At 56.8% G+C, this 23,067-nt stretch overlaps 1 protein-coding gene across 1 annotated transcript in view; it reads left to right on the forward strand.

Moving 5' to 3' along the window:
* The window catches only part of SUN1 (Sad1 and UNC84 domain containing 1), a 46,995-nt gene continuing 24,542 nt past the window's right edge, over positions 615-23,067 (forward strand). The window contains 6 exon segments of the mRNA XM_021085939.1: positions 615-721; positions 15,994-16,090; positions 19,325-19,486; positions 20,782-20,966; positions 22,129-22,155; positions 22,260-22,445. Of these exon segments, the coding sequence (XP_020941598.1) occupies positions 16,014-16,090; positions 19,325-19,486; positions 20,782-20,966; positions 22,129-22,155; positions 22,260-22,445 (637 nt within the window). The 5' untranslated portion in view covers positions 615-721; positions 15,994-16,013.

Below are 23,067 nucleotides of genomic sequence, written 5' to 3' on the forward strand. Positions count from 1 at the left end.
ACTCCACCACCACGAAGTCCCACTCCACTCCATTGTCATCAGGGTGGTTCCTGGGTGGAGGAGCCTGCAGGCCAGGAAGGCTTAGGTGTCACCAGCAGGCCCCAGGGCAGCAGCGGGAGAGGCCGCAGGAGGAGCTCCGCTCTGACTCCTGGCTCTGCAGCTCCGGCCTTGCGTCTTGGGGGAGTGCATCTGCAGCTTGGTGCACACCTGGGGATGCGGGCGGAGCTCAGAGACCTCACAGGTAATGCGGGGGCGGGGTTCCGGGCCACAGGTGGCGAGCAGGCGAACGTGGAGGGTCAGGAGGCGAGGCTCGGGGACAGCCACGCGGGGCAGGGACGGTAGTGGCAGGGAGGGCGGGCAGGAAGCTGCCGGCGGATACCAGGGTCCTCCTGGATGCACCGCCCTCTCCCCGAGACCAGCGCCCCTTGGCCCCTCCTCCCTGCTCTCTTGTCACGCCTCCTCTCGCGGCGCGCGGCCTTGGAGCCCCGCCCGTTTCCCCGCCCCTCGGCTCGCCCTCAGCTCGCGATTGGCTGGGCCCCTACGTAGGCCGCCCCCGCATTGGTCGAGGAGCTTCGAGTGGCGCGCTCGGGATTGGTGGGCGTCCCCGGGGCTCCCAGACGCGGCGCGCGATTGGCTGGCGGAGGCACGGTCTCCGGGGCCTGGGCGGCGCAGCAAGGCCTCGGGCGGCGGTGGCGGCGGCGGCGGCGACGGCGTGAGGCAGGTGAGCTTTGAGCTGGGGGCCGGGTGGGGTCGCGTCGGGCCGGGTGGGGCCCGGGCGCCTCTCACCGCGGGTGGGGGTGGGACTGGCCGAGTAGCGGGCCCCGCGGGGGCAGCCAACGGCCGCTGCCCGTCCGCAGCCCGCCGCCCCCTCCTCCTCCGCGCGCCCGGCGCTGGCGCGGGGCTCGGCCCTGGCGCGGGGCTCGGCCCTGCCGGACCCGCCGCGGCGCCCAGGCGCGCAGCCCCACCCCCGCCCTTCCTCGGCGCCCGCGCCCCCTCCCAGCGCCGGCGCCCTGTCGGCCCCCTCCCCCGCCCGTCCCGCCGCTGCAGGTGGAGGCCCCCGACGCTGCGGTCCTGCTCCGCCGCGAGTCCGCTGCGGGGCCCGCCGAGCACGACCTGCGCTCCCTCGCTCCGCCCTCGTGCCCCGAAACGTGAGCGGCTCTGGTCTATTTTCGTCCCTCTCGTTGGGCGGTTCAGACGCTCCCTTAAGTCTGCAAACGCGGGATGGTTGGTCAGTTCTGGGGAATTTTCTCAACGTATTTTCTTTGACAGTTTTCGCCTTTTTTGTTGTTGTTGTTGGAATTTTCTGTGTTCTGTGTGCTTTGGAAATCCTGTTGTATTTGGGCACGGGATCTCTTGGAGCGGTTTTCTCTCCGTTCCTGTTGATCGCCCATTTTCCATCTTTTTCTTCTGGTTCGACTTCCTAGGAGATGTCCCCAGGCTTGAGCGCTCTGTTTTGGTCCTCGCATTTTAAATTTCCCAGAGCGTTTGTGGTGGTGGTGGTTTTCCCCTAAAACTTAGTAACGCGTTTTTTCTAAATGCAGGGGCGTCCATCCATGGCCTCATTTTCCTGCTCGCTTCACTGCCTTTCCTGAAATGCCAGGTGGTCGTGGTTGAACGCGTTTGCCTGAGACTGGCACCCTGGCCGGTCCGTCGGACTTGTGCACCTGCGTGGGTCCTGTGGGCTCATAGGACCTGTGGGTTTCCCTGAGGATCACGCCGTGTCATTGTCTTGAGGTCCGTTTGTTGGACTTTTCAGATACCCAAAGAAGGGCTTTCCCGTCTGCTGCCTCCTCCTAGACGTTGGGTGGCGGAGTGTGTGTGCCCTTAACGCCTTTGTGAGGAAATGCTGGCTTGTCCCCCTTTATAGGAGGGTGTCCTGGAGCTGATCTGCTCTTCTTATCCCGTGGTCTGGAGAACCCTTGCTTTTGCTCCAGAATTTTTGGGGCCAGGGCGGGAAGGGGATGCATGCAGAGTGGCTAACTGCCTTTTTTTTTTTTTTTTTTTTTAATTTTTTAAAAAATTTTTATTATTTTTTGGTACATTTTAAATATTTTTAATTTTTATTTTTTAGTGAAGTATAGTTGATTTACAGTGTTGTGTTAGTTCCAGGTGTACAACAAAGTGGGTCAGTTATGCATACACCTGTATCCATTCTTTCTCAGACTGATTTTCCTTGGTTATTACAGAATATCGAGTAGGGTGTCCTGTGCTGTACTGAGGTCTGTGTGGATGGTCTGTTTTCCCTAGAGTAGTGTGTATATGTCAGTCCCGGTGCTTTTTTAAAAGCTGTGGTAAAAATACACAATATGAACTTTACTTTTTTTTTTTCCTGTCTTTTTAGGGCCACACCCGCAGCACATGGAGGCTCCCAGGCTAAGGGTCAAATCAGAGGTATAGTCGCCGGCTTTTGCCACAGCACCTCCGGATCCGAGCCACGTCTGCAGCCTACACCACAGCTCAGGGCCACGTTGGATTCGTAGCCCCCTGAGCGAGGCCAGGAGTCGAACCCGATCGTCACGGTTGCTGGTCGGGGTCATCCACCAGGGGAGCTCCTGAAATCTGCCTTCCGAGCCTGCGCCGTTCACTGCGTTGAGGAAGGCCACAGCGGTGCAGCCGTCGCCACTCTCTGGTGGCAGAACTCAGCACCCTGAGCCGAAACCCTGTACCCATCCGCAGTCACGTCCCAGCATTCGCCGCTCCTGGCCTCCACAGCTCGTTTGCGTTCTGTCTCTGTGCATTTGCCTGCTCTGGATTTTTTTACATAAATGGATTCACATGCTGGGTGGCCTTTTGTGTTAGCTTCTTTCACTTAGCATCATGTTTTAAGGTTCTTTTTTTTTTCTTTTTAAGGCCTAACCCTCAGCATATGGAAGTCCCAGGCTAGGGGTCGAATCAGAGCTGCAGTGGCCGGCCTACACCACAGCCACAACCAGGCCAGATCTGAGCTGTGTCTGCAGCGTGTACCACAGTTCACAGCAATACTGGCTCCTTAACCCGTTGAGCAAGGCCAGGATTAGAACCTGCATCCTTGTGGATACCAGTTGGTTTCATTACTGCTGAGCCACAAGGGGAACTCCTATAAGAGTGCTTCTGTCTTCTGAATCTTCGACCCTTATCAGAGGTGACTGGTGGGCACTTCTGTTCCTGGGGTTGGCTCTTCACCCACTGATAGTGCCCTCCCAGGCATAAGAGGTCTAACTTTTTTTTTTTGGCTGTGCCCTCGGCATGCGCAAGTTCTGGGGCCAGGGATTGAACCAGGGCCACAGCAGTGACCCGAGCTGCTGCAGTGGCAAGTCCAGATATCCAATCCACTGAGCCATCGGGGAACTGCAGCCTCATTCTCTTGCATGTAGGTGTCCCGATGTCCAGCTGTCCAGCTGTCCAAGCCCCACTTGTTGGAGAGGCTGCTCTTTCCCTGGGGAATAGCCTTGGCTCCCTGTGGAAAGCGGTTGCCTGAATGTATGCCTTTGCTTTGGAGTCTCCGTTCTGTGTTGTTAGTTTGTGGCTGTCCATAGGCCTGTGGCACACTGCTCTGTAGTAAATCCTGGAAGTGGAATTGTGAGTCCTTGTTCTCTTCCCAGGTCGTTTTTGGTTTTGTGGGATTCATTGCAGTTGCCGTGAATGTAAGCATTAGCCTCACCCTATTTGCCGAAAAGGCCACTGGGGTTTAGATAGTGCTCAGGGGAGTATTGCCTTGTTAGCACAGTCAGGCCTTCCAGGTTTTCAGGACTGTCATGTCTTTCGGCGGGTGTGCTGTAGCTGTCACTGCACTCGTCTTGTGCTCTTCTGGGTAAGTTTACTCCCAAGCCTGTTGTTCTTTTTGATGCTATTGTAAGCGGCATTGTTTTCCTAGTTTCACTTTTAGATTATTCATTGCTCGTAAATAGAAATACAACTTATGTTTGTGTGTTGATCTCATATCCTGCAACTTTATAACTTCGCTGAGTTTGTTTATTCGTTCAGGTCGTTTGCGTGAATTCCTAAGTTTTCGTATGTGAGGTTAGGTCGTCTGTGAATAGAGGTAGTTTTACTTCTTCCTTTTCAGCCTGGAAGCCGTCTGTTTCTTTTTCTCGACTGTTCGCTCTAGCCAGAATGCTAATACTGCCTTGGGTAGCCGTGGTGAAAGCCGTGTTCTTGCCTTGCTTCTGATCTTAGAGGAAAGCTTTTAGCCTTTTACCGACGCGGGTTTTAGTAAGAGCCCTTTGTCAGGCTCAGCAAGTTCCCTTCGGTCCCTAGTCTGTTGACTGTTCCGTCGTGAAGGTGTGCTGGGCTTGACTCCTGCTCTTCCTGCTCTAGCGGTTTTGCCGCACTGCTTCTTAGACTGATGAACGTGGGCGTTCCCGTCGTGGTTCAGGGGTTAATGAACCCGACTGGTATCCATGAGCACGTGGGTCCGATCCCTGGCCTCGCTCCGTGGGTTAAGGACCCGGCGTTGCCGTGAGCTGTGGTGTAGGTCACGGACGCGGCTCTCGTCCCCGTTGCTGTGGCTGTGGTGTAGGCCGGCGGCTAGAGCTCCGATTCGACCCCTAGCCTGGGAGCTGCCATGTGCTGCGGGTGGAGCCCTAAAAAAAGAAGCAAAACAGATTTTCTCCATAACCAGTACTGTGTTTTGGTTCATTCTGCACCCTCGCTTCCACCTCATGGCTTCAGGGCTCCATGATGCAAGCTGGGCTGTCTCCCGGGCTTCCTCCTTTGCAAGCTTATGAGTGTAAGCTTATGAATCCACTTTTTCTGGCCTACGTCGGTTTTCGTTCGTCCCTTTACTTTCCAGTTTCGGCCTTTCTTACTTTTGTTTTCTCTTCCTTGCAATAGATGCTGGACACTTTGGTAGGGAAGTGATGGGAGGAAGCCCTCCTTCGGTATTTCAAGGTGAGGTGCCCAGGGACTGGAAGGGCATTTCTCAGGCCCCTGCTGACTCGGGCGAAGTGGCCCTGAGCACACGATGTAGCGGCATCCGCCTTGGAGTCTGCGGATGGGGACGGTGGCCCAGCGCCCGTGTCGCGACGGCAGCGGGCAGCCGTGCTCTGGGCCTCCTGCGGGAGGGTCGCGGTGTTATTTGGAGGATTGAAAACACCTTCTTTCTTCTCCCCTTTGCTTCCTGACCTTGGGACTCACGCTCTCTGGCCACTTTCCCCACTTGAGTTCCAGATAGAAAGAGACTAAACCTGCTGGACCTGCACTTGAAACTCTTTGCTTCCCTTGGGCCCGGGCCAAAATAAATTTAGGATTGACAGATTCAAAGATATAGGCCGTGATGTTGCCCTTGGGACCGCGTGCAGTGCAGGAAGTGGGTGCTTCGTTAAGCGACCTCTGTGATGCGTCCGTCGGTTTTGCAGTTTGAAGAGTACCCGCGAGCACGCGTGTCGCTTGAGCGCATTGGTTTTCATTCAGTCGCCCAGGGGCACTCAGCGAACGGTCCTTTGCTGCGAGTCTTGGTTCAGGAAATAAGAGCCACGGAGCAGGTGGTTGTAGGCGTCTGCCGAGTAAACTGCAGGTCCCAGACCTGAGTGGCGTCGGAGCGATCGGGTGTCGGTCAGTGAGTCCCCGTGGGATGAGGCGTCTCCTGGGGACTCCTGGGGCTTGAAAACAAAGCAGTGCTTTGCCTAGTTGCTTGGTCTTAGTCATTCTGTTTACTTTGATCTTTTTTTTGCTTTTTAGGGCCGCACCCATGGCATATGGCGGTTCCCAGGCTAGGGGTCAAATCAGAGCTGTAGCTCTTGGTCAGTGCCACAGCCACGGCCGCGTGGGATCCGAGCTGTGTCTGCAACACACACACACACACACACACACACACACACACACACACACACACACACACACACACACACACACACACACACACAGCAACCTACACACACTGCAACCACAGTTCACGGCAACATCGGATCTTTAACCCATTGAGCAAGGCCAGGGATCGAACCTGCGTCTTCATGGATGCTAGTCAGGTTCACTAACCGCTGAACCACGATGGGAACTCCTACTTTGATCTTTCATTAAAATTATTGCAAGATGGGAGCTGTATCTGCAATGTGAACAACAGGTCAGTTTAAAGATTTCCAGGTATTTGTGCTACAAGCGCTTTCGGTGCTGGAAGGCACTCACGCTTTAGCCTCGTACCTCACCTTCCGGAGGACGAAGCGTTAAAAGGGAGATTGTGGGATGGTGCGGGTGAACTGTTTACGTGTACAGTGGAAATAAAATCCTGCGATTGTTTCCAGTTGCTGTCCCCAGTTACAGTTGGACGCGAAGCAGAGTTGACACCCCTGTTCTGATTAGATGAGGAAACCCAAGCAGTGCCTCCGGCCCATTAGGAGGAGCAGTAAGGAGGCGCTTGCTGCTGTTCGCGAATTCATCGTCTAGTGCCTGGGCTGTGCTTTCTCCAGGGCGCAGACGGACGTGGACGGAGCGAGATGCGGGGGGAGTCGGTTCAGGGCGAGGGCAAGCAGCACGATGGCTGGACGTCCCCCGTGGCACAGCGGGTTACAGATATGGCCTTGGCGCGGGTCACAGCTGCGGCACGGGTCCGATCCCTGGCCTGGGAACTTGTGGGGGCATCTACAAGATGCTCACTGGTTGTGAAAGTCGGGGATCGCTCCTGCCCTCGGAGAGAGAGGCTCGCTGATAATAAACATCACAGCTCCTGTTAGGTGGTGAATTCCCGGGAGCACGAACGTGGGCATATCTAACCTGGCTGTGGGGGGCTTCCTGGAGGTGGTGGCTCAGCTGTAGCCTAAGGATGAGCAGGAAGTTAGCTGGGGGCAGTTGGGGTGGAGGGGGACCACGGTTGCCAGGGAATGGGGAGGCAGAAGGCAAGGGAGGAGGTGGCAGCCGCGTGTACACGGGGCGGGGCCCGAGGCCAGGGTCTCAGCGCAGCTGCCGCGGGGATGGTGGGAGAAGGGTCGTGGGGCCCCGTGTGCTCATCCTCTTGGGTCTGCTCTGCGTGCTGGGTGCCTGCTGGTATCTGGAGGGAGGGAGAGGGTCGCTGGTCTTTGTCGCTGGTCCGTTCTGGCAGTTTCCTGGCTTGAGGAGGCCAGACGGAGAGAGGGGCGGGAGTCGGGGTGCTGGAGACGCGCTGTTAGGAGGGCGCCTCGGTTCTGCAGCAGCGCGCGGGCTGATGGTGATCGGCCGTGTGGAGGTTCGATCCTTGTGGGTGACCCGGGCAGAAACTCAGCAGGGCGTAAGTCCCATGTCTGCCCGCGGAGGAACCGCGGAGGATGAGGGCATGAACAATGACGGGGAAGGTCAAAGGCGGGGCCGCGGGAGCCGCAGAGTCCCTGCCAGGCGCGGGAGGCCGAGGCCCATCCCTTTGTCCCTGGCGTGAGTGCAGAACTCGGCTGCGCGTCCCATACTCGGTGAGAAGAAGACACCCCCGCAGGAGAGGAGACACGGAGGGGCGCGGTCGGATGGGGCAGGAATCGCGCCGGCTCTGCCCCGGAGGCGCCCGGAGGTGTGCGCCCTGCTCCGGCTGAGATGCAGGCCCTACACCTGTGCCGTCGATGTCTCTGTGTCCTTAGAAGAAAGACCCGGTACAGGCGTGCGTCCAAAGGGAGCCTTTGACTTGGGGCCCTTCCCGGACACCACGTAAGTGCCATGGTGGGAGGCTCTCAAGCCCTCACCCCCGAGAGACCTAAGCCGTGGTGGTGCTTCTGCACGTGGGAGAAATCACCTCCCCCAAACTCAGCTACTGTGCAAACACACCCATCCTGTGTCCTCATTCCCCAAAAAAGGAGAGAAGCCTCGGATCTTGGCTGGAAACTCACTCTCAGGCCGGAGTTGCTGCGGTGATGACGGCTCGCGCTGAGTGTTTTCGCCCTGAGGCCCCGGTGGCACGGGCAGGTTAGGTGTGGGGACGCCCGGCATCCCCCAGCCGCCCTGAGGGGCAGGTGCCAGGTGTAGTCGAGCAGCGGAACCGCGCGTTCTCAGCGGAGCTCGCGGAGGAACCTGGATGGGACCCGGCGGCTCTGGCCGCCCTACCCCACTTCACAAAGGAAGACCAGTGGTTTTTCCTTCTTGAAAATAGTAGTTACTGGGTTGATTGTTTACATTTGTAAGACCAAGACCCATTCTTTTAAAAAACCTTCAAGCAGCAACTGCAAAGTAGAAGTCCCATTCTCTGTAATTTATCGTTAAGTTTAGTGTGGTGCCTTTCTAGACGCCTTTCCAGCATATTCACGTGTACACATACCACGCAGCCTTCCGGAGCGCCCTTTCAAACGTTTTAGGTTATCGTCTTTTGTTTCTGATTTGCTGACTTATCTTAAACAGTCAGTTTATTTTTAGGGATTCTTAGTGTGAATCATAGTTTTTCATAAACAGTATTTTGCTTCCGTAAAACGACAGCAGGTGTGTGATGCTGCTTCCTGTCTGTCCTGTCGGGTGTGATGACAGTGGACATTGGAGAACAGTCATTTCTAACCCAGCTCATGACGTTTTTACTCTGCAGGCAAAACAGCTAGTTTTTAAAGTCTTTGCTGGAGTCCCCTGTGGCGCAGCGGAACCGGATCCGACTAGGAGCCGTGAGGTTGTGGGCTCGATCCCCGGCCTCGCTCCGTGGGTGGAGGACGTGGCGTTGCCGTGAGCTGTGGTGTAGGTCGCAGACGTGGCTCGGATCTGGCGTGGCTGTGGCTGTGGCTGTGGCCTAGGCCGGCAGCTGTGGCTCGGATTAGACTCCTAGCCTGGGAACCTCCCTATGCTGCGGGTGCAGCCCTAAGAAAAGATCTTATTAAAAAAAAATGAAGTCTTTGCACTATCTATGTTTAACCGTATTAAGTCTGAGCAGAATAATTACGTTAAGGTGATAACGAGTGCTAGGTTTTTTGTTTGTCTTTTGGCTGCACCTACAGCATGTGGAAGTTCCAGGCCAGGGATCGAACCTTCGCCTCAGCTGTAACTGGAGCCGTAGCAGTGACCATGCGAGATCTTTAACCCCCTGAGCCATCAGGCAGCTCCTAGTGCTGATTTTTGAAGGGTGCCTCGCAATTTTAGTTCTAAAATTCTCTACAAGGTGCCCGATGGGGATCACCTGACTGCGCAGGCGCCCGGGTGAGAAAGGATGGGTGAGGGTGGAGCTGGGCTGCGTGTGTGGCTTTGCGGGGCCACTGTGGGCCCGCGGGGTTCCGTCAGAGCACCAGCTGTCAGCTCAGGGTCCCTCTGGAGGCGGCCCTTGTGGCAGATGGCGCGTCGGGAGCGGTGCCCGGAGTGAGAGGGAGGCGCTCGCCGGAGCCGGAGCCGTCCCCGCTCGGCTGTCTTGCTGTGGGCGGGCTGCTCGCCAGAGGGTCCCGCAGTCGTTGGGGGTAGGGCGTCCTCAGAGGGGGCGACGGGTCCGTCTGCGCAGGTGGCTGGCGAGGGCCTCGCTGGGAGAGCTGCGTTGGCCGTCTCAGCCTGTTTCCTCCGCGGCCCGTCAGGAGATGGGAAGCTCGATGTGTACGAACACCGAGCCCTGGGGGCGGGTGCAGGTGGCCTCGCGTGTTGCGCGTGGAAACGCTCTCGCGTGCTGGATGAGGGTGCTGGGGACGTGGGGCGACGAGAAGGATGCGGCCACCCGTTTGCGGGGCTTCCCTTTTCTAGATTTTCACTAGAACGGATCGCACTTCCTAGGACAACAGGACGTGCTGGCTCACTTCAGTCTTCTCTGTTCCTTTGGGTCTGCCATGCGCCGCAGGCTCTGTCTTCACCCCTGCGTGACTTGTGGTTTTTGGTATTTTTCAGCCACCTTTTCCAGTTTGTTACTGGATTGTTCCAGTTCTGAGCGATGGGGATTTAAGTTCTGGGTGGCCTTGGAACTAACACCCGTTTTTGACCAAAGCATTTGAGAGCAAGCCCAGCTTTAGGGCTCTTCCCACGGTGTGATGGAAACGTCCCATGCAGCGTGTCCTCGGGGGTCGGGACCACGGCAGGAGAGACCAGCGGGGCTGAGATTTTAAAACCCTGCTACGCAGGGTGTGCATGTTTGTAGAGATACTTACTTAACGGCTTAGCTTTGAAGCCAAAGTTTGCAGCCTCCGCAGAGGCGCCCCTCTCCAGCCTGTGCTTGCTGGCGTAGGTGTCTCAGCCACTGGCAAAGGCCAGATGAGAGGAGACACTTGGGTGTTGGGGCCACGGCGCTTCCCTTTCCCCTGGAAGCGGTCCCCCTTGGCCCGCCGTCTGCTAAGCTGAGGGCTTTTCCCTGTTGGGACTGGCGCTCAAAGCCGAAAGCCGTGCACCCCGAAGAGTGTTCTTTTCTGGGGATGAGGGGGCTGCTTGGTGCAGCCCGGGGCCCTCAGGAGCCTCCGGCCTGTGAGGGGTGAGAGCACTGGGAGGGGAAGGCGTGGCCTGGCAGGGCCCAGAGAGATGCGGACAGTGAAGCCTGGACAGGGCGCCTGCTTGCTGTGAGCCCACTCACTGCAAAGTGATGCCTTTGGAGTCTGTCCGGGATTTTCGGATGCCATTGGAAACGTTTTCAATCCATTTTTTCACTTCCTTTCGACACTGCTTAGATTCACGAGCAAATCAGATCTGCCTTGGGTCGTTGACTGAGGCCGCCTTCAGGCCGTGTTGCAGGCAGGAGGCTTTGGTGTCACGCGTGGGCTTCAATGAGCAGTGGTGTGAACGGAGCCTGGAACCGCATTTTGAAAATTCGAAGCACTTGTGTGCGGTTGTCGCTGGAACTGGTGTCACAATTGCATCTTGCTGTTAGGCGTCCTGATAAGCCTGGAGCTGGTGGTGGAACCTGCCGGCTCCACGGTGCAGTCATCCGAGGTGCTGGTGGACTTTGTCTTGTGTTCAGGCTGCGGGAAGTGAGGCTTCCACCTCAGGGCCTGCCGGCTCAGGAGGAAACATTTAAAATGTAGTCTGTGCAGCTTGATTCCGCAGAATAAGTAAAGCTAACTTCTGGTGTTGGTCACGTGTCAGGCTCTGCTTTACCGGCGCTGGTTCGTTTAATTCCCCTTTTTTCCTTCATTGCGTCTTATTTCATCCTGTGCTTTGATCTAACGCTCCTCGTCTAGGAGAGGACCTAGGATGAAGGCGTTCTGGCCCAGAGCCTGGTGTGTTCCGGGAGACGGCGGGGAGCCCGCGGCAGCGGGGGGAGCCGGCTGCTGAGAGGCGGGCGGGCGGGCGCGGCGGAGTCCGTTCTGGTGAGATGCCCGCTGACTCTGAGGCTGTGCCCACAGCAGCCGTCGCCGAGGCACGGGCCATCCCTCCCTGGCCCGTTGGAGTCGCGGCTCCCGTGGCCCCTGCACCCGCCTGCGTGCCGAAGGTCTGCTTGGAGAGGTGGTTTTCTGGGCTGCGGGGCATCGGCCAAAGCAGCAGTTACCTGGGCCGGGGGTCTGAGCACACGGGCTGGGTTCTGCCCGTAGTTTTCAGCGCGCACGCATGTCGGTGGCGAGCGGCGTACGTGGTGTCCGTGGTCGTGGAGGGCGAGGGAATGAGCAGGAAGCCGCCGGGGCCCGACCTCTCCCCCCACCGTCTCCGCCTCCCTTGCCTCCGGAGCCCCGCCGCTGCCTGGTGGTCCTTCGAGTTCGGGCCCGTCCACACCGCCGCTGCCTTGGCGGCGTGGTCACTGGGCTCCTCAGCCTGTAGCGGGAGGTCTGCGCGCCCTGTGTCCGGCGCTCAGCCTGCGTCTGCTGCCCTGTGGGGCTTCACTCCCTCTCCCTGCTGGCACCCTGTCTTGCCTGTGATGGGAAACCGGACTGATGGTCATTCGCTGCCTTTTGAGACAGAAGTTGCGTTTCCTTTCTTAATGATTTTGTCGTTTCCGATGTAGTCGATTTGCAGTGTTGTGTCGGCTTATGCTGCACAGCTGGGTGCCCCGTCACGCACATCTGTTCTCGTTCCCACATCGCCTCCGTCCTGCTCCGTCCCAAGGGACTAGACCTGGTTGCTTGTGCTCTACGGCGGCATCTCAGTGCTTCTCCACTGCAGATGCTGCAGTTTGCGTCTGTGAACCCCAGACCCCACTTCCATCCCACGTCCTCCCCTCGCCAACCACAGGTCTGTTCGCCAAGTCCGTGCCTTTTTTTCTATGGAAAGGTTCGTTTGGGCTGTATGTTAGATTCCACGTGTAAGTGACATCAGTGACATCATATGGCGTTTGTCTTTCTCTGTCTGACTTACTTCACTCAGTACGAGAGTCTCTCGTTCCATCCATGTTGCTGCAAATGGCATTAGTTAGTTCTTTTTTATGGCTGAGTAGTATTCCACTGTGTATGTGTACCACATCTTCCTAAGCCGTTCATCTGTCGATGGACATTTGGGTTGTTTCCATGTCTTGGCTGTTGTGAGTAGCGCTGCAGTGAACGTATAGGTGCATGTGTCTTTTTCAAGGAAAGTTTTGTCTGGAAATATGCCCAAGAGTGGGTTGCTGGTCATATGGTGGTAGTTTTTTTTTTTGTCGTTTTGTCTTTTTAGGGCCGCACACGCGGCACGTGGAGGTTCCCAGGCTAGGAGTCTAATCCGAGCTGTTGCTGCCGGCCTACACCACAGCCACAGCCACGCCAGATCCAAGCTGTGTCTGCGACCTGCACCACAGCTCACGGTAACGCCGGATCCTTAACCCACGGAGCAAGGCCAGGGGTCAAACCCACCACCTCGTGGTTCCTAGTTGGATTCGTTTCCGCTGCGCCACAACAGGAATGCTGTGGTAGTTCTATATGTGGTTTTCTAAGGGACCGACATACGCTTTTCCGCAGTGGTGGCACCAGCTTACGTTCCCACCAGCAGTGCAGGAGGGTTCCCTTCTCTCCACACCCGCTCCCGCATTTGCTGTGTGTGGGCTTGTTGAGAGGCCATTCTGGCCCAGCGAGGTGGTGCTCAGAGCAGGCGTGGTTTGGTAAACGTCTTTGGAGGTTGGGGCGCAGTGTTTCTCCCTTAAGCCCGACTGGGACGGCGCCACACGGCTGTCTCTCACTGCCTGGAAGAACTGGGGTGGACATGGTGGCGATAGCTGGTCCTGCAGCTCTGACAGCGTTTGAAAATTGTTTCTTGTGCATTGGAAATGAACCGAGGTGTTCCCATCCTGGCAGGGCGGAAATGAATCTGACTAGGAACCATGAGGTTGCAGGTTCGATCCCTGGCCTCGCTCCATGGGTTGAGGATCCGGTGTGGCCGTGAGCTGTGGTGTAGGTCGTAGAACGTGGCTCGGATCCCGCGTGGCTGTGGCTCTGGCGTAGGCCGGCGGCTGCAGCTCCGATTCGACCCCGAGCCTGGGAACCTCCATGTGCCATAGGAGCGGCCCTAAAAACACAAAAGACAAAAAATAAAAAGAAACCGATACCTCCCTTTCAGGTAGACAAAAATGTGAGAATATATTAACGTGACTTTTTAAAATAAAAAGGCTGAAATAGATAAACAAGGACCTACTGTATAGTACAGGGAGCTGTATTCCCTGTCTGGTAGTAACTTACTGCAAAAGGGTGAAAAGACTGTGTGTGTGTGTGGAGTCACTTTGCTGTCTACCCGAGGCGGTGTAAATCAACTGTACCTCAATTAGAACCTTAAGAAGTGGAGTTCCTGCTGTGGCTCAGCAGGTTACGAACCTGAGTAGTCTCCATGAGGACACAGGTTTGATCTCTGGCCTCTCTCAGTGGGTTCGGGACCCAGCGTGGCCGGGAGCTGCTATCTAGGTCGCAGACGAGGCCAGGATCCCGGGCTGCTGTGGCTGCGGCGTAGGCTGGCAGCTGCAAATCCCATTTGACCCCTGGCCTGAGAACCTCCACATGCCGCACCTGCGGTCCTCCCCCGCAAAATTAAGAGTTCATAAGTATTTTAAAAAATCACATAAACGTAAAAGGAAAAGGCTGTACGTTCTTGCGTCTCTTCTCCTCACCAGGCTCTCACTGCCTCTTCTGTGCTGAGTCCTCGCTGGGCCGCCTTCAGTCCCTCAGCGGCCTTGCTGGTGGCACCACCCTGATCACAGAGCTTCCCGCCTGCTCTGTGGTAGGTGTCGGCCCGGGGCAGTCAGCTGGTGGGCAGAGCTGGAGGCCTCCTCCGTCCCTCTTCTCAGCCGGATGCTCCGATGCGTCTGGTCCAGTCGTGAGGTTGAAGTTAAAAGCTGAAGGACTTGGCTCTGGGGCACCTGTCACTTGTTTATGGCACTCAGCCACCCAGAAAATACCCAGTTCTCTAAGGACGCACCGCCTACCACGTGTGGAGGAGTTGGCAGAAAGCAGCAGCAATTATAACAGCTCTCACTGGGGGCTAATTAATGGTCCGAAATGCAGGCAGAGTAAAACACGGCGTGGACGTGGGGAAGAGGGACACGGCGTGGACGTGGCCTTTGGCACCGAGGGCAGGAAGTTTGGGTTTTGCTCGTCCGTAGCTAATGGGCACTTTGAGCCGTCGGCCGCTCTGGAGGATGAGCAGCAGTGGGGGTTGGTGTTGTTCTGGTTGCTTAGCGAGTTATTACCAAACATTAGCACAGTCAGAAGCATTATTACGCTGCCGCCGGGGTGTGGCTCGGTTCTGCAGAGGCCCCGCTGGAGCCGGGAGGGGTCGAGCTGTGTGGCGTTGGCGGGAAGGAAGCTCAGGGCCGGCTCTGGGGCCGCCCTCGTGTCCTGTCCTGCAGAGTCTGTGTGGTTGGACGTGGGCCCCAGGCTGGCGGGAGTAGACCAGGGGCACAGGTACGGAATCAGTACGTGGGTTGAACAGTCACGGTAATTTTATTCGCAGCGAGAGACTTTAACAGCTCTTCGTAGGATGAATCATACTTGTTGAATGAGTGCTGACCTGGGCTGGGGGGCCAGGGTCGCCACAAGAGCTGAGCAGAGCTGAAAGTAGCACAGCAGGTTGGTTGGTTTTCTTTCTTTGTTTCGAAGGAGCACACCTGTGGCATATGGAAGTCGAATCAGAGCTTCCGCTGCCAGCCTGCGCCGCAGCCACAGCAACGGGGGATCTGAGAGGCATCTGCGACCTGCACCCCAGCTCACGGCAACGCCGGATCCTTAACCCACTGAGCGAGGCTAGGGATCGAACCCGCATCCTTATGATAGTCAGGTTTGTAACCTGCTGAGCCACAATGGGAATTCCAACATTTATTTTTTACTTTTCTATTCTTTTTTGCTTTTTTAGTGCCACACCCGCAGCACATGGCGGCTCCCAGGCTAGGGGTCGAATCAGAGCTCTAGCCACCGGCCTGCACCACAGCCACAGCAACTCGGGGATCCGAGCCACACCTGCCACCTACACCCCAGCTCACGGTAACCCCAGATCCTTAACCCACGGAGCGAGGCCAGGGATCAAACCTGCAACCTCATGGTTCCTAGTTGGTTTCATTTCTGATGCACCATGACGGAAACTCCTCCCAATATTTTTACACATAGGCAATAGTCTTTATTTCTGTGGGTAGTTAATTTTTAAAAGAATGGGTGGTTTCAGGAAGCATGGGGTGAATTTAAATACTTTCGGCTTTTACTGGAAGCAGTCATCTCTACCAGAGTATTTTTGTCATGGCTTCTCTTCCCTGATCTTTGGGGAGCAGGTTGTGACTCATGAGGACGTGCGCTTTTGGGGGGAGTGTTTGTGTAAGTATTTTTAGCCGGAGGAAAGTTGGAGTCATTCCAAGAAATCTAGATGACAACCTGAAAAACAATGTGCCCAAAACTTTTCAATTTAAAAATAATCTGCGTTCTCCTTTGGGGAAAAACGAAAGTATCAACAGTACCTTCAGCTCATCGGCTACTCCTCCTGCGATGCTCCCGCCGTGGCGCCGCAGGGGCGGCAGGGCCTCGGGAGCGCTGGGCCGCGGCGTGCTGCCTGCCCAGCACCGGGGAGCTGCAGCTGCGGCTCGGATCTGATGCCTGGCCCGGGAGCTCCCTGGGCCTCGGGGTGGCCAAAAGAGAAAAAATTCAAAAGCCACCCCCCCCAGAAAACCCTGCTCTCCTGGTCTTGTTTGATTAAAGGGCTGACGGTGACCCCTTGGTCCGCCTGTGCATCGGGCCGGCCCCCGCAGACAGGGCTCCACACAGACAGGTGTGTTCCAGCCTTTTAACAGCTGCCTTGCTTTTCCCGCCTCTGCAGTATGATGTGAGCCTGTGACCATGGACTTTTCTCGGCTCCACATGTACAGCCCTCCCCAGTGCGTGCCCGAGAACACTGGCTACACGTATGCACTCAGGTGAGCTGCGCCCGCGGGTTCCTCTGGCTGCTGCGGTGCTGGGGCCTGGCTTCTCTGCGCTGAAAGCGTAGCTGTCCGTGAACTTCACGTTCTGCTGTGGCTTTACGAAGCGGCCAAGGCGATGCGGAAACTGCGAGGCCGTTTTGAAAACCAGGTGTCTCTGATGACCCAGGGGTTCATCCCTGCAGATGAGTTCCCGTCGCAGACTCCACCTCGGGAATGCATCTCGGTTTCAGTAGGGCTTTGTGATTTATGTTAACTGTGCGTATTTTATTTTATTTTGTTGTCTTCTTGCCTTTTCTAGGGCTGCTCCTGCAGCATATGGAGGTTCCCAGGCTCGGGGTCGAATCGGAGCTGCAGCCGCCGGCCTGCGCCAGAGCCACAGCCACGCGGGATCTAAGCCGAGTCTGTACCCTACACCACAGCTCACGGCAAGGCCGGATCCTTCACCCACTGAGCAAGGCCAGGGATCGAAGCCACGACCTCGTGGTTCCTAGTCAGATTCGTGAACCCCTGCGCCACGACGGGAACTCCTGACTGTGCGTGTTTTGAAGTTAACCGTAATAACCTGGAAAGTGACTTGCCTTGGAGAGAAGGCGTCATCGGCAAAGCCCGGGGTTTCAAGACCGTGCCTCCTGTCAGGTGCGATGTGGAGTTCTGCTGTTACACAGGCTCTATGCGGCGCTGCGGCGCGACGTTGAGCCTTAAAGTTGACTCGCTCTTTGCCTCTGCAGCAGAAGGGATGATGGGAGGGAAACTTTAGTTTTACAAAATTACCCAAAGGCAGAAGGGTCACGGGGTCGCTGAGAGACTGCCTGGTGGTTGGAGAATCTCTTGCATGCCTGTGAAGATGTTGCTTCAAGCTCACGAGGAAAGTGGTCGCAGCAGTCTCATCAGTTGCTTATCTTCTAAAGGGTAAAAGTGAAATCAAAACCTGAAGCAAATGGGAAGGTATTTTAAGCAAAATACTTAACGGCGTAAGTCAGCGCTCACACTGAGTGATTGGGTTTTATTCAGTTTAGGTGGTGTCACACTTTCCATGGTAACACTGCTGTGTTTAAAGGTCTGTAGGGAGCTCTCGCAGCGCAGCGGGTAAGGATCCAGCAGTGTGGCCAGACCTGGAAAGGGCCCACCAGTGTCCTGGTCATTCGATATCTTCACGATTTTTTTCTACTGTGGAAAGTGTCGGATGGTGTGAAAGTTGAGAGACGAGTGATGATAAACCCGCACTCGGCCTCCCCACCCAGTGGCACTCGGTCTCCCCACCCAGTGGACTGTTTTTTGTTTTGGGGTTTTTTGTTTTTTGTTGTTTTTTTTTTTGCTTTTTAGGGCCACGTGTGTGGCATATAGAGGTTCCCAGGCTAGGGGTTAAATCAGAGCTGCAGCTGCCGGCCTACACCACAGCCACAGCCACGCCAAATCCAAGCCGTGTCTGCAGCCTACACCACAGCTCACGGCCACGCCGGATCCTTAACCCATGGAGCGAGGCCAGGGATCGACCCCACAACCTCTTGGTTCCTAGTCGGATTCGTTAACCACTGGGCCATGACGGGAACTCCTAGACTGCTCTTTCTTCTTGTGTGCGGTGGTGCCCAAGGCATGTGGAAGTTTTGGGGCCGGGATCAAATCCGGGCCACGGCAGTGCCAACGCCAGATCCTTAACCTGCTGAGCCACAAAGGAATTCATCAAGTGCTGTTTCTTGATTTGGAAAACTTGCTGACAGCAAAGAGGGATGCATGTTTGGGTTGAAGATAACTACATGGAAGGGAACGGAAGTGGCTTTTTTTTTTTTGTCTTTTGTTGTTGTTGTTATTGTTGTTGTTGTTGCTATTTCTTGGGCCGCTCCCTCGGCATATGGAGGTTCCCAGGCTAGGGGTTGAATCGGAGCTGTAGCCACCGGCCTACGCCAGAGCCACAGCAACGCGGGATCCGAGCCGCGTCTGCAACCTACACCACAGCTCACGGCAACGCCGGATCATTAACCCACTGAGCAAGGGCAGGGACCGAACCCGCAACCTCATGGTTCCTAGTCGGATTCATTAACCACTGCGCCACGACGGGAACTCCCGGAAGTGGCTTTTTTCCCGCTTTTCAGCTGCACCCACGGCATATGGAAATTCCTGGCCCGGGTAGTGGATCCAAGCCCAAGCTGTGACCTCTGCCACAGCTGTGGCCACACCAAATCCTTAACCTGCTGTGCCATAGCGGGAACTCATAAAGTGGCTTTTCTTGTACTCGTCTCTGACTTTATGGCGAGTTGGACACGCGGCAGCGTTGGTGGCTCCGTCCCTTGCCTTTGCCTTTTCTCCTCACGTGCATCTGTCTGTTCAGGGACTTCCTGGGAGAGTGAATTAATGCTTCGTAGTGGTCGCTGTCTCATTAGCTGCTTTAGCAGGCAGTGTCTACTAGTAAACGGTTCTGACTTTTTGTTTTGTTTTTTGTCTTTTTCTGGGGTTGCTCCTGTGGCATATGAAGCTTCCCAGGCTAGGGGTCAAAGTGGAGCTACAGCTGCCAGCCTCCACCACAGCCACAGCCACACCAGATCCGAGCCACATCTGCGACCTACAGCACAGCTCACTGCAGCGCCAGATCCTTAACCCACTGAGCGAGGCCAGGGATCGAACCCGCAACCTCAGGGTTCCTAGTTGGATTCGTTAACCACTGAGCCACGACGGGAACTCCGGTTCTGCCTTTTTGATGTTGGCCTGATTCCCGCGGTACAGATTCCTGTGAGTTGATCACATCCTGGGGCAGTGCCGGGCCAGTGCTAGACTTGGGCACCAGGTGGCCGGGATTCCCGTCACATGAGCGTCACCTGTTGACTGTGTTGGTGCCTGCGTGCTTCTCCTTTGGAGAGAAGGCCTCGCGCTGGGAGTCTGGGCTTGGTGGGTGCAAACTCCTGCATTTGGAGTGGGTACGTGTTGAGGTCCTGCTGTATGGCACAGGGAGCTGGACCCGGTCACCGGGGATGGAGCCTGATGGAGGAGAATGTGAGAAAAAGGACGTATGTATATGACGGGGTCACTTTGCTGTCCAGCCGAAATGGACAGAACACTGTCAATCAACTCTAATAGAAAAATGAACGTCCTAAAAAAAAAGAAAAGGCTTCCCGCCGTAATGGCTGTTTGCAGAAATTCATGACAGATGGCATATCCTGTTCCTTGTTTGTTCAGTTTGTTTTTAAAAGGGGGCTCTAAGTGGTGTTTTTCTCTGACCAGTTTTTTTCCTTCTAGTTCAAGTTATTCTTCTGATGCTCTGGATTTCGAGACTGAGCACAAATTGGATCCTGTGTTTGATTCTCCAAGAATGTCCCGCCGCAGCTTGCGCCTGGTCACCACAGCACATGCCGCCGAGGACGGCCCGGCGGCGGCGGCAGCGGGGGACAGGGCGGCCAGGTGAGCGCTGCCTCCTTCCTTGTCACACGCATTCCAGCTCAGCTCGAGCCAAACCTGCGTGTGGACCCCGTCGGGCTTTGCGCTGCGTGAGCCCCAGCCCAGGGCGAGGAGGTGCGGGTCGGCTGGCACTGGTGGTTTTCCTGTTCTCCGCTCAGGCCCAGCGTCTCAAGGGGCGAGGACTCGGGGCATGTGGGCCAGAGCTCACGGCTCGTGCCCGTGGCCGGCCCTCCTGGCCCTCGGCCCTGCCGTCGGGCTCGGTGCCGTTGGTGCCGGAGGTTGCTGATCGAAAGCCGTGTGAGCGGACAGACGCACGTGTGCCGCGAGGCGTTTGCTCCCTTTACGCTCGTCCTGTTCACGTGACTCCCGAGCTCTCCGTGGCCCTCTCCTGTGAACCCGAGGAGGAGCGGCCGTGCACACGACCTCGCTGCCCCTGGGAGAGAAAGAGCGAGGGGGCGGCTCTCCTTCGGCGGTGCTCACGGGAGAGAGGCGTTTCTAGCCTGCGGGCTCGTCTCAGGATCGGGGCGGTGGCCGTCGAGGGGGAGGGAGCGAGGCCGGGCGCTGGCGTCTGGAGTGGAGCCTCCTGGCCGCTGGTTCACACTCGCACCCGGCGTGTCCCGTGGCACCTGCGGGTTTGTTGAGAGAGTGAGGCGCTCGGACCTTGACCTTGGAGCTCCCTCTTCAGGGGGTTCGTAGAGGTCCAGCTGTGGCAACAGGCTGGCTTCCTGTCCCTGCTCCCTGCCCACCGCTCGGTCCCTCGGAAGGAGTGGTCTTCGGGCCCCCCGGCCCCTCCTGACCGCGCCAGGGACCCTTAGCAGTGGGCTGCCAGGGCTTGGCCTCCATCGTGGTGGTGGGTTCCGTGCAGGAAGGGTCACAGGGCACGGGCTGTCCTTGCTGAACTTGCTGCGGTCCCGCCTTGGCCAGTGATTGGGGGGCAGTGCCAGGCACGCGGGGGTGTGCAGCAGCTGGTAAATGGGGCGAGAGAGCCTCACTGTAAGTCAGACCGTTTTTAAATTTAGGTCCCCTTTTTTTTCTTCTTTCCTTTTGCTTTTCAGGGCTGCACCTCCATTATGTGGAGGTTCCCCGGCTCGGGGTCCAATTGGAGCTACAGCCGCCGGCCTACACCACAGCTCACGGCAACGCCGGATCCCCGACCCACGGAGCGAGGCCAGGGATCGAACCCGCAACCGCATGGTTCCTAGTCAGATTCGTTTCCACTGCGCCACGACGGGAACTCCGAGTCATCGTCTTGTATTTACCAAAGTCTATAAACTAGTTCCTTACTGCTTTCTCTTCAGAGTAACGAAACAGCGCGGAAGTGCAGGCAGGCTGGCCCTTACCCTGAACCACGCCTCGAGGAAGGGCCTGTCCTTGGCTGCCGGCCAGAGCAGCACCGGCGCTGTGCAGGGCGAGGCCTGTCTGCGGCCTCCTGTGCTGGACGAGTCTCTGATCCGTGAGCAGACCAAAGTGGACCACTTCTGGGGTGAGCTCCCCGCCCTGTCGCTCAGGCTGTTCTGGGAAGAAGGGAGGTGCTGGCCGGTTGTCCCTTTGCCCCTTGCTGGGTGGGAGCAGGCCCAGGAAGGTTCGCGGTTTCCTCTGGACTCACGGGGAACTGCTTCCACCTGCTGATTGGCTGCCGTGGAAGACTGAGCGGTTAGGGTGGCCAGGTCACTGTTTTCTAAATGCATGACTCCTCCAGTTCCCGTTGTGGCGCAGCGGAAACGAATGGACTAGCATCCGTGAGGGCGTGGGTTTGATCCTTGGCCTTGCTCAGTAGGTTAACAAGCTGGTATGGCTGTGGTGTAGACTGGCAGCTGCGCCTCTGATTTGATCCGTAGCCTGAGAACCTCCATATGCTGCGGGTGCGGCCCTAAAAACCAAAAAAAAAAAAAAAAAAAAAAAAAAAAACTCCTGAGGGATATTTAAGCAAAGTCATTTTTAAATTCGCCAGCGTGATGTCAAGTCCAGGCAGCTCTAAGCAGCAGGGTGTTTAGGACTCGTTGGGAAGCATCTAGTGCAGACAGATTGACAGTGTGGCTTGTGAGCTGACGTGACTAAGGCAGCCGCAGTGGGACCCCAGTCCTCGTGGCCGAGAGAGAACCTGAGGGCCCCAGGGAGCCGGGCTGCGAAGAGGCAGAGCTGCTTCCCTGGTCCTCCTGGCGTGGACCGTGGCCCTTCTGCGAGGCTGGCCCAGCGGTGGGCCCAGAGCAGTTGCAGAGGCTGTCGCGCTGCTTCGGGCAGCTCGGGAGTTTGTGTTGTGTCCGTTCTGCTCGACTGGATGGGTGGTTTCCGGGAGGCTGGGAGCCACTGCTGCCGCTGAGGCTCCTGCCTTTCTTCAAGCTCACGGATGTGTGGGGGGGTGTCTGTGGGGGGTGTAGGGGGGTGTCTGGGGGTGTGTGTGTGTGGGGGTGTCTGTGGGGGGTGGGTGGGGGGGTGGGGCTGTGGGTGTGTTTTCTCCAGAGCTGTGCTTCCACCTGGAATTGCTGGCAAGTGTCTGGGTATCCGAGGAAGGTTCCTTTCTGGGCCTTGCGGGAGATCCGTCGTGATGGACGCTGGGCTGCTGATCTGCTGACCTTTACGTGTGTGTGTTCTGTTCTCGCTCGACGATCGGAGCTCTGGAGCAAAAGCACGCGCGTGTGTTTTAGGTCTCGATGACGACGGAGACCTCAGAGGTAATTGCTTCAGTCCTTGTCTTCCCGTGTTTCCAAAGTACAGGTTGGGGGAAGAGTCTGCAGACGGGGATAAACAGGCTCCACTTCGTGTCTTTGAACTTCAGGTGGGACTCGAGCAGCCCTTCAGGGCAATGGTGATGCGGCCGGCGGGGCCGCGGGCGCAGCTGGGAGCAACGGCTACACCTGCAGCGACTGCAGCCTCCTCTCCTCGCGCGGGGCCGCGCTCACCGCACACTCCACGTCCTTTGGACCCACCTCAAGAATTTACTCGAGGGACAGGAACCAGCGACGTAAGTTCTGCACTCTTGTTTTTTTTAATTTACTCAGTGGTATCTTTTTTTTGACTGCGCCTGTGACTTGTGGAAAATCCTGGGCTGGTTATCGAACCCAGACACAGCAGCCTCCTGATCCTTAACTGCTCTGCCACAGGGGAACTCCAAGCCTTGCTCTTCGCCAAGTTAAAGCATTCGTGTCCAAATGTGAACTCACTCCTTTTGCTTTTATAAACTTGGTTGTAGAGGCCTCGGTGTCCAGACTGTTTCTACCAGAGACCTGAACGCAGACGTTCTGGTAAAGTCAGCCCTGTCCCTCCCCACCTCTTGCAGGTTACATTTGTGTGGTTTGTCTTTTTAACTAGGGGCGTCTGACATCCTGTAAATTTGAACTTGGAGCAGGAGAAAGCTTTTGTGCTGAGACGAAACTGCTGGCTGCGTGGTCGCCCTCAGCCACACTTCTTCCTGTTACAGGGCAGCAGGGACCCCATGCTGGGGAGCGGCTGGCGATGCTGCTGAGGGGGCCTCAGATGTGGGGGTCTTCACCGGGGGTGTGCAGGTTTGGGGGGGGTCCCCAAGGGGCAGCCTCAGCCCTGCTGATGAGAGGCGGACCGCAGGGTCCCAGAGCAGGCGCCTGGCC

This window comes from Sus scrofa, chromosome 3, assembly GCF_000003025.6.
Source record: "Sus scrofa isolate TJ Tabasco breed Duroc chromosome 3, Sscrofa11.1, whole genome shotgun sequence".
Taxonomy (NCBI): Eukaryota; Metazoa; Chordata; class Mammalia; order Artiodactyla; family Suidae; genus Sus; species Sus scrofa.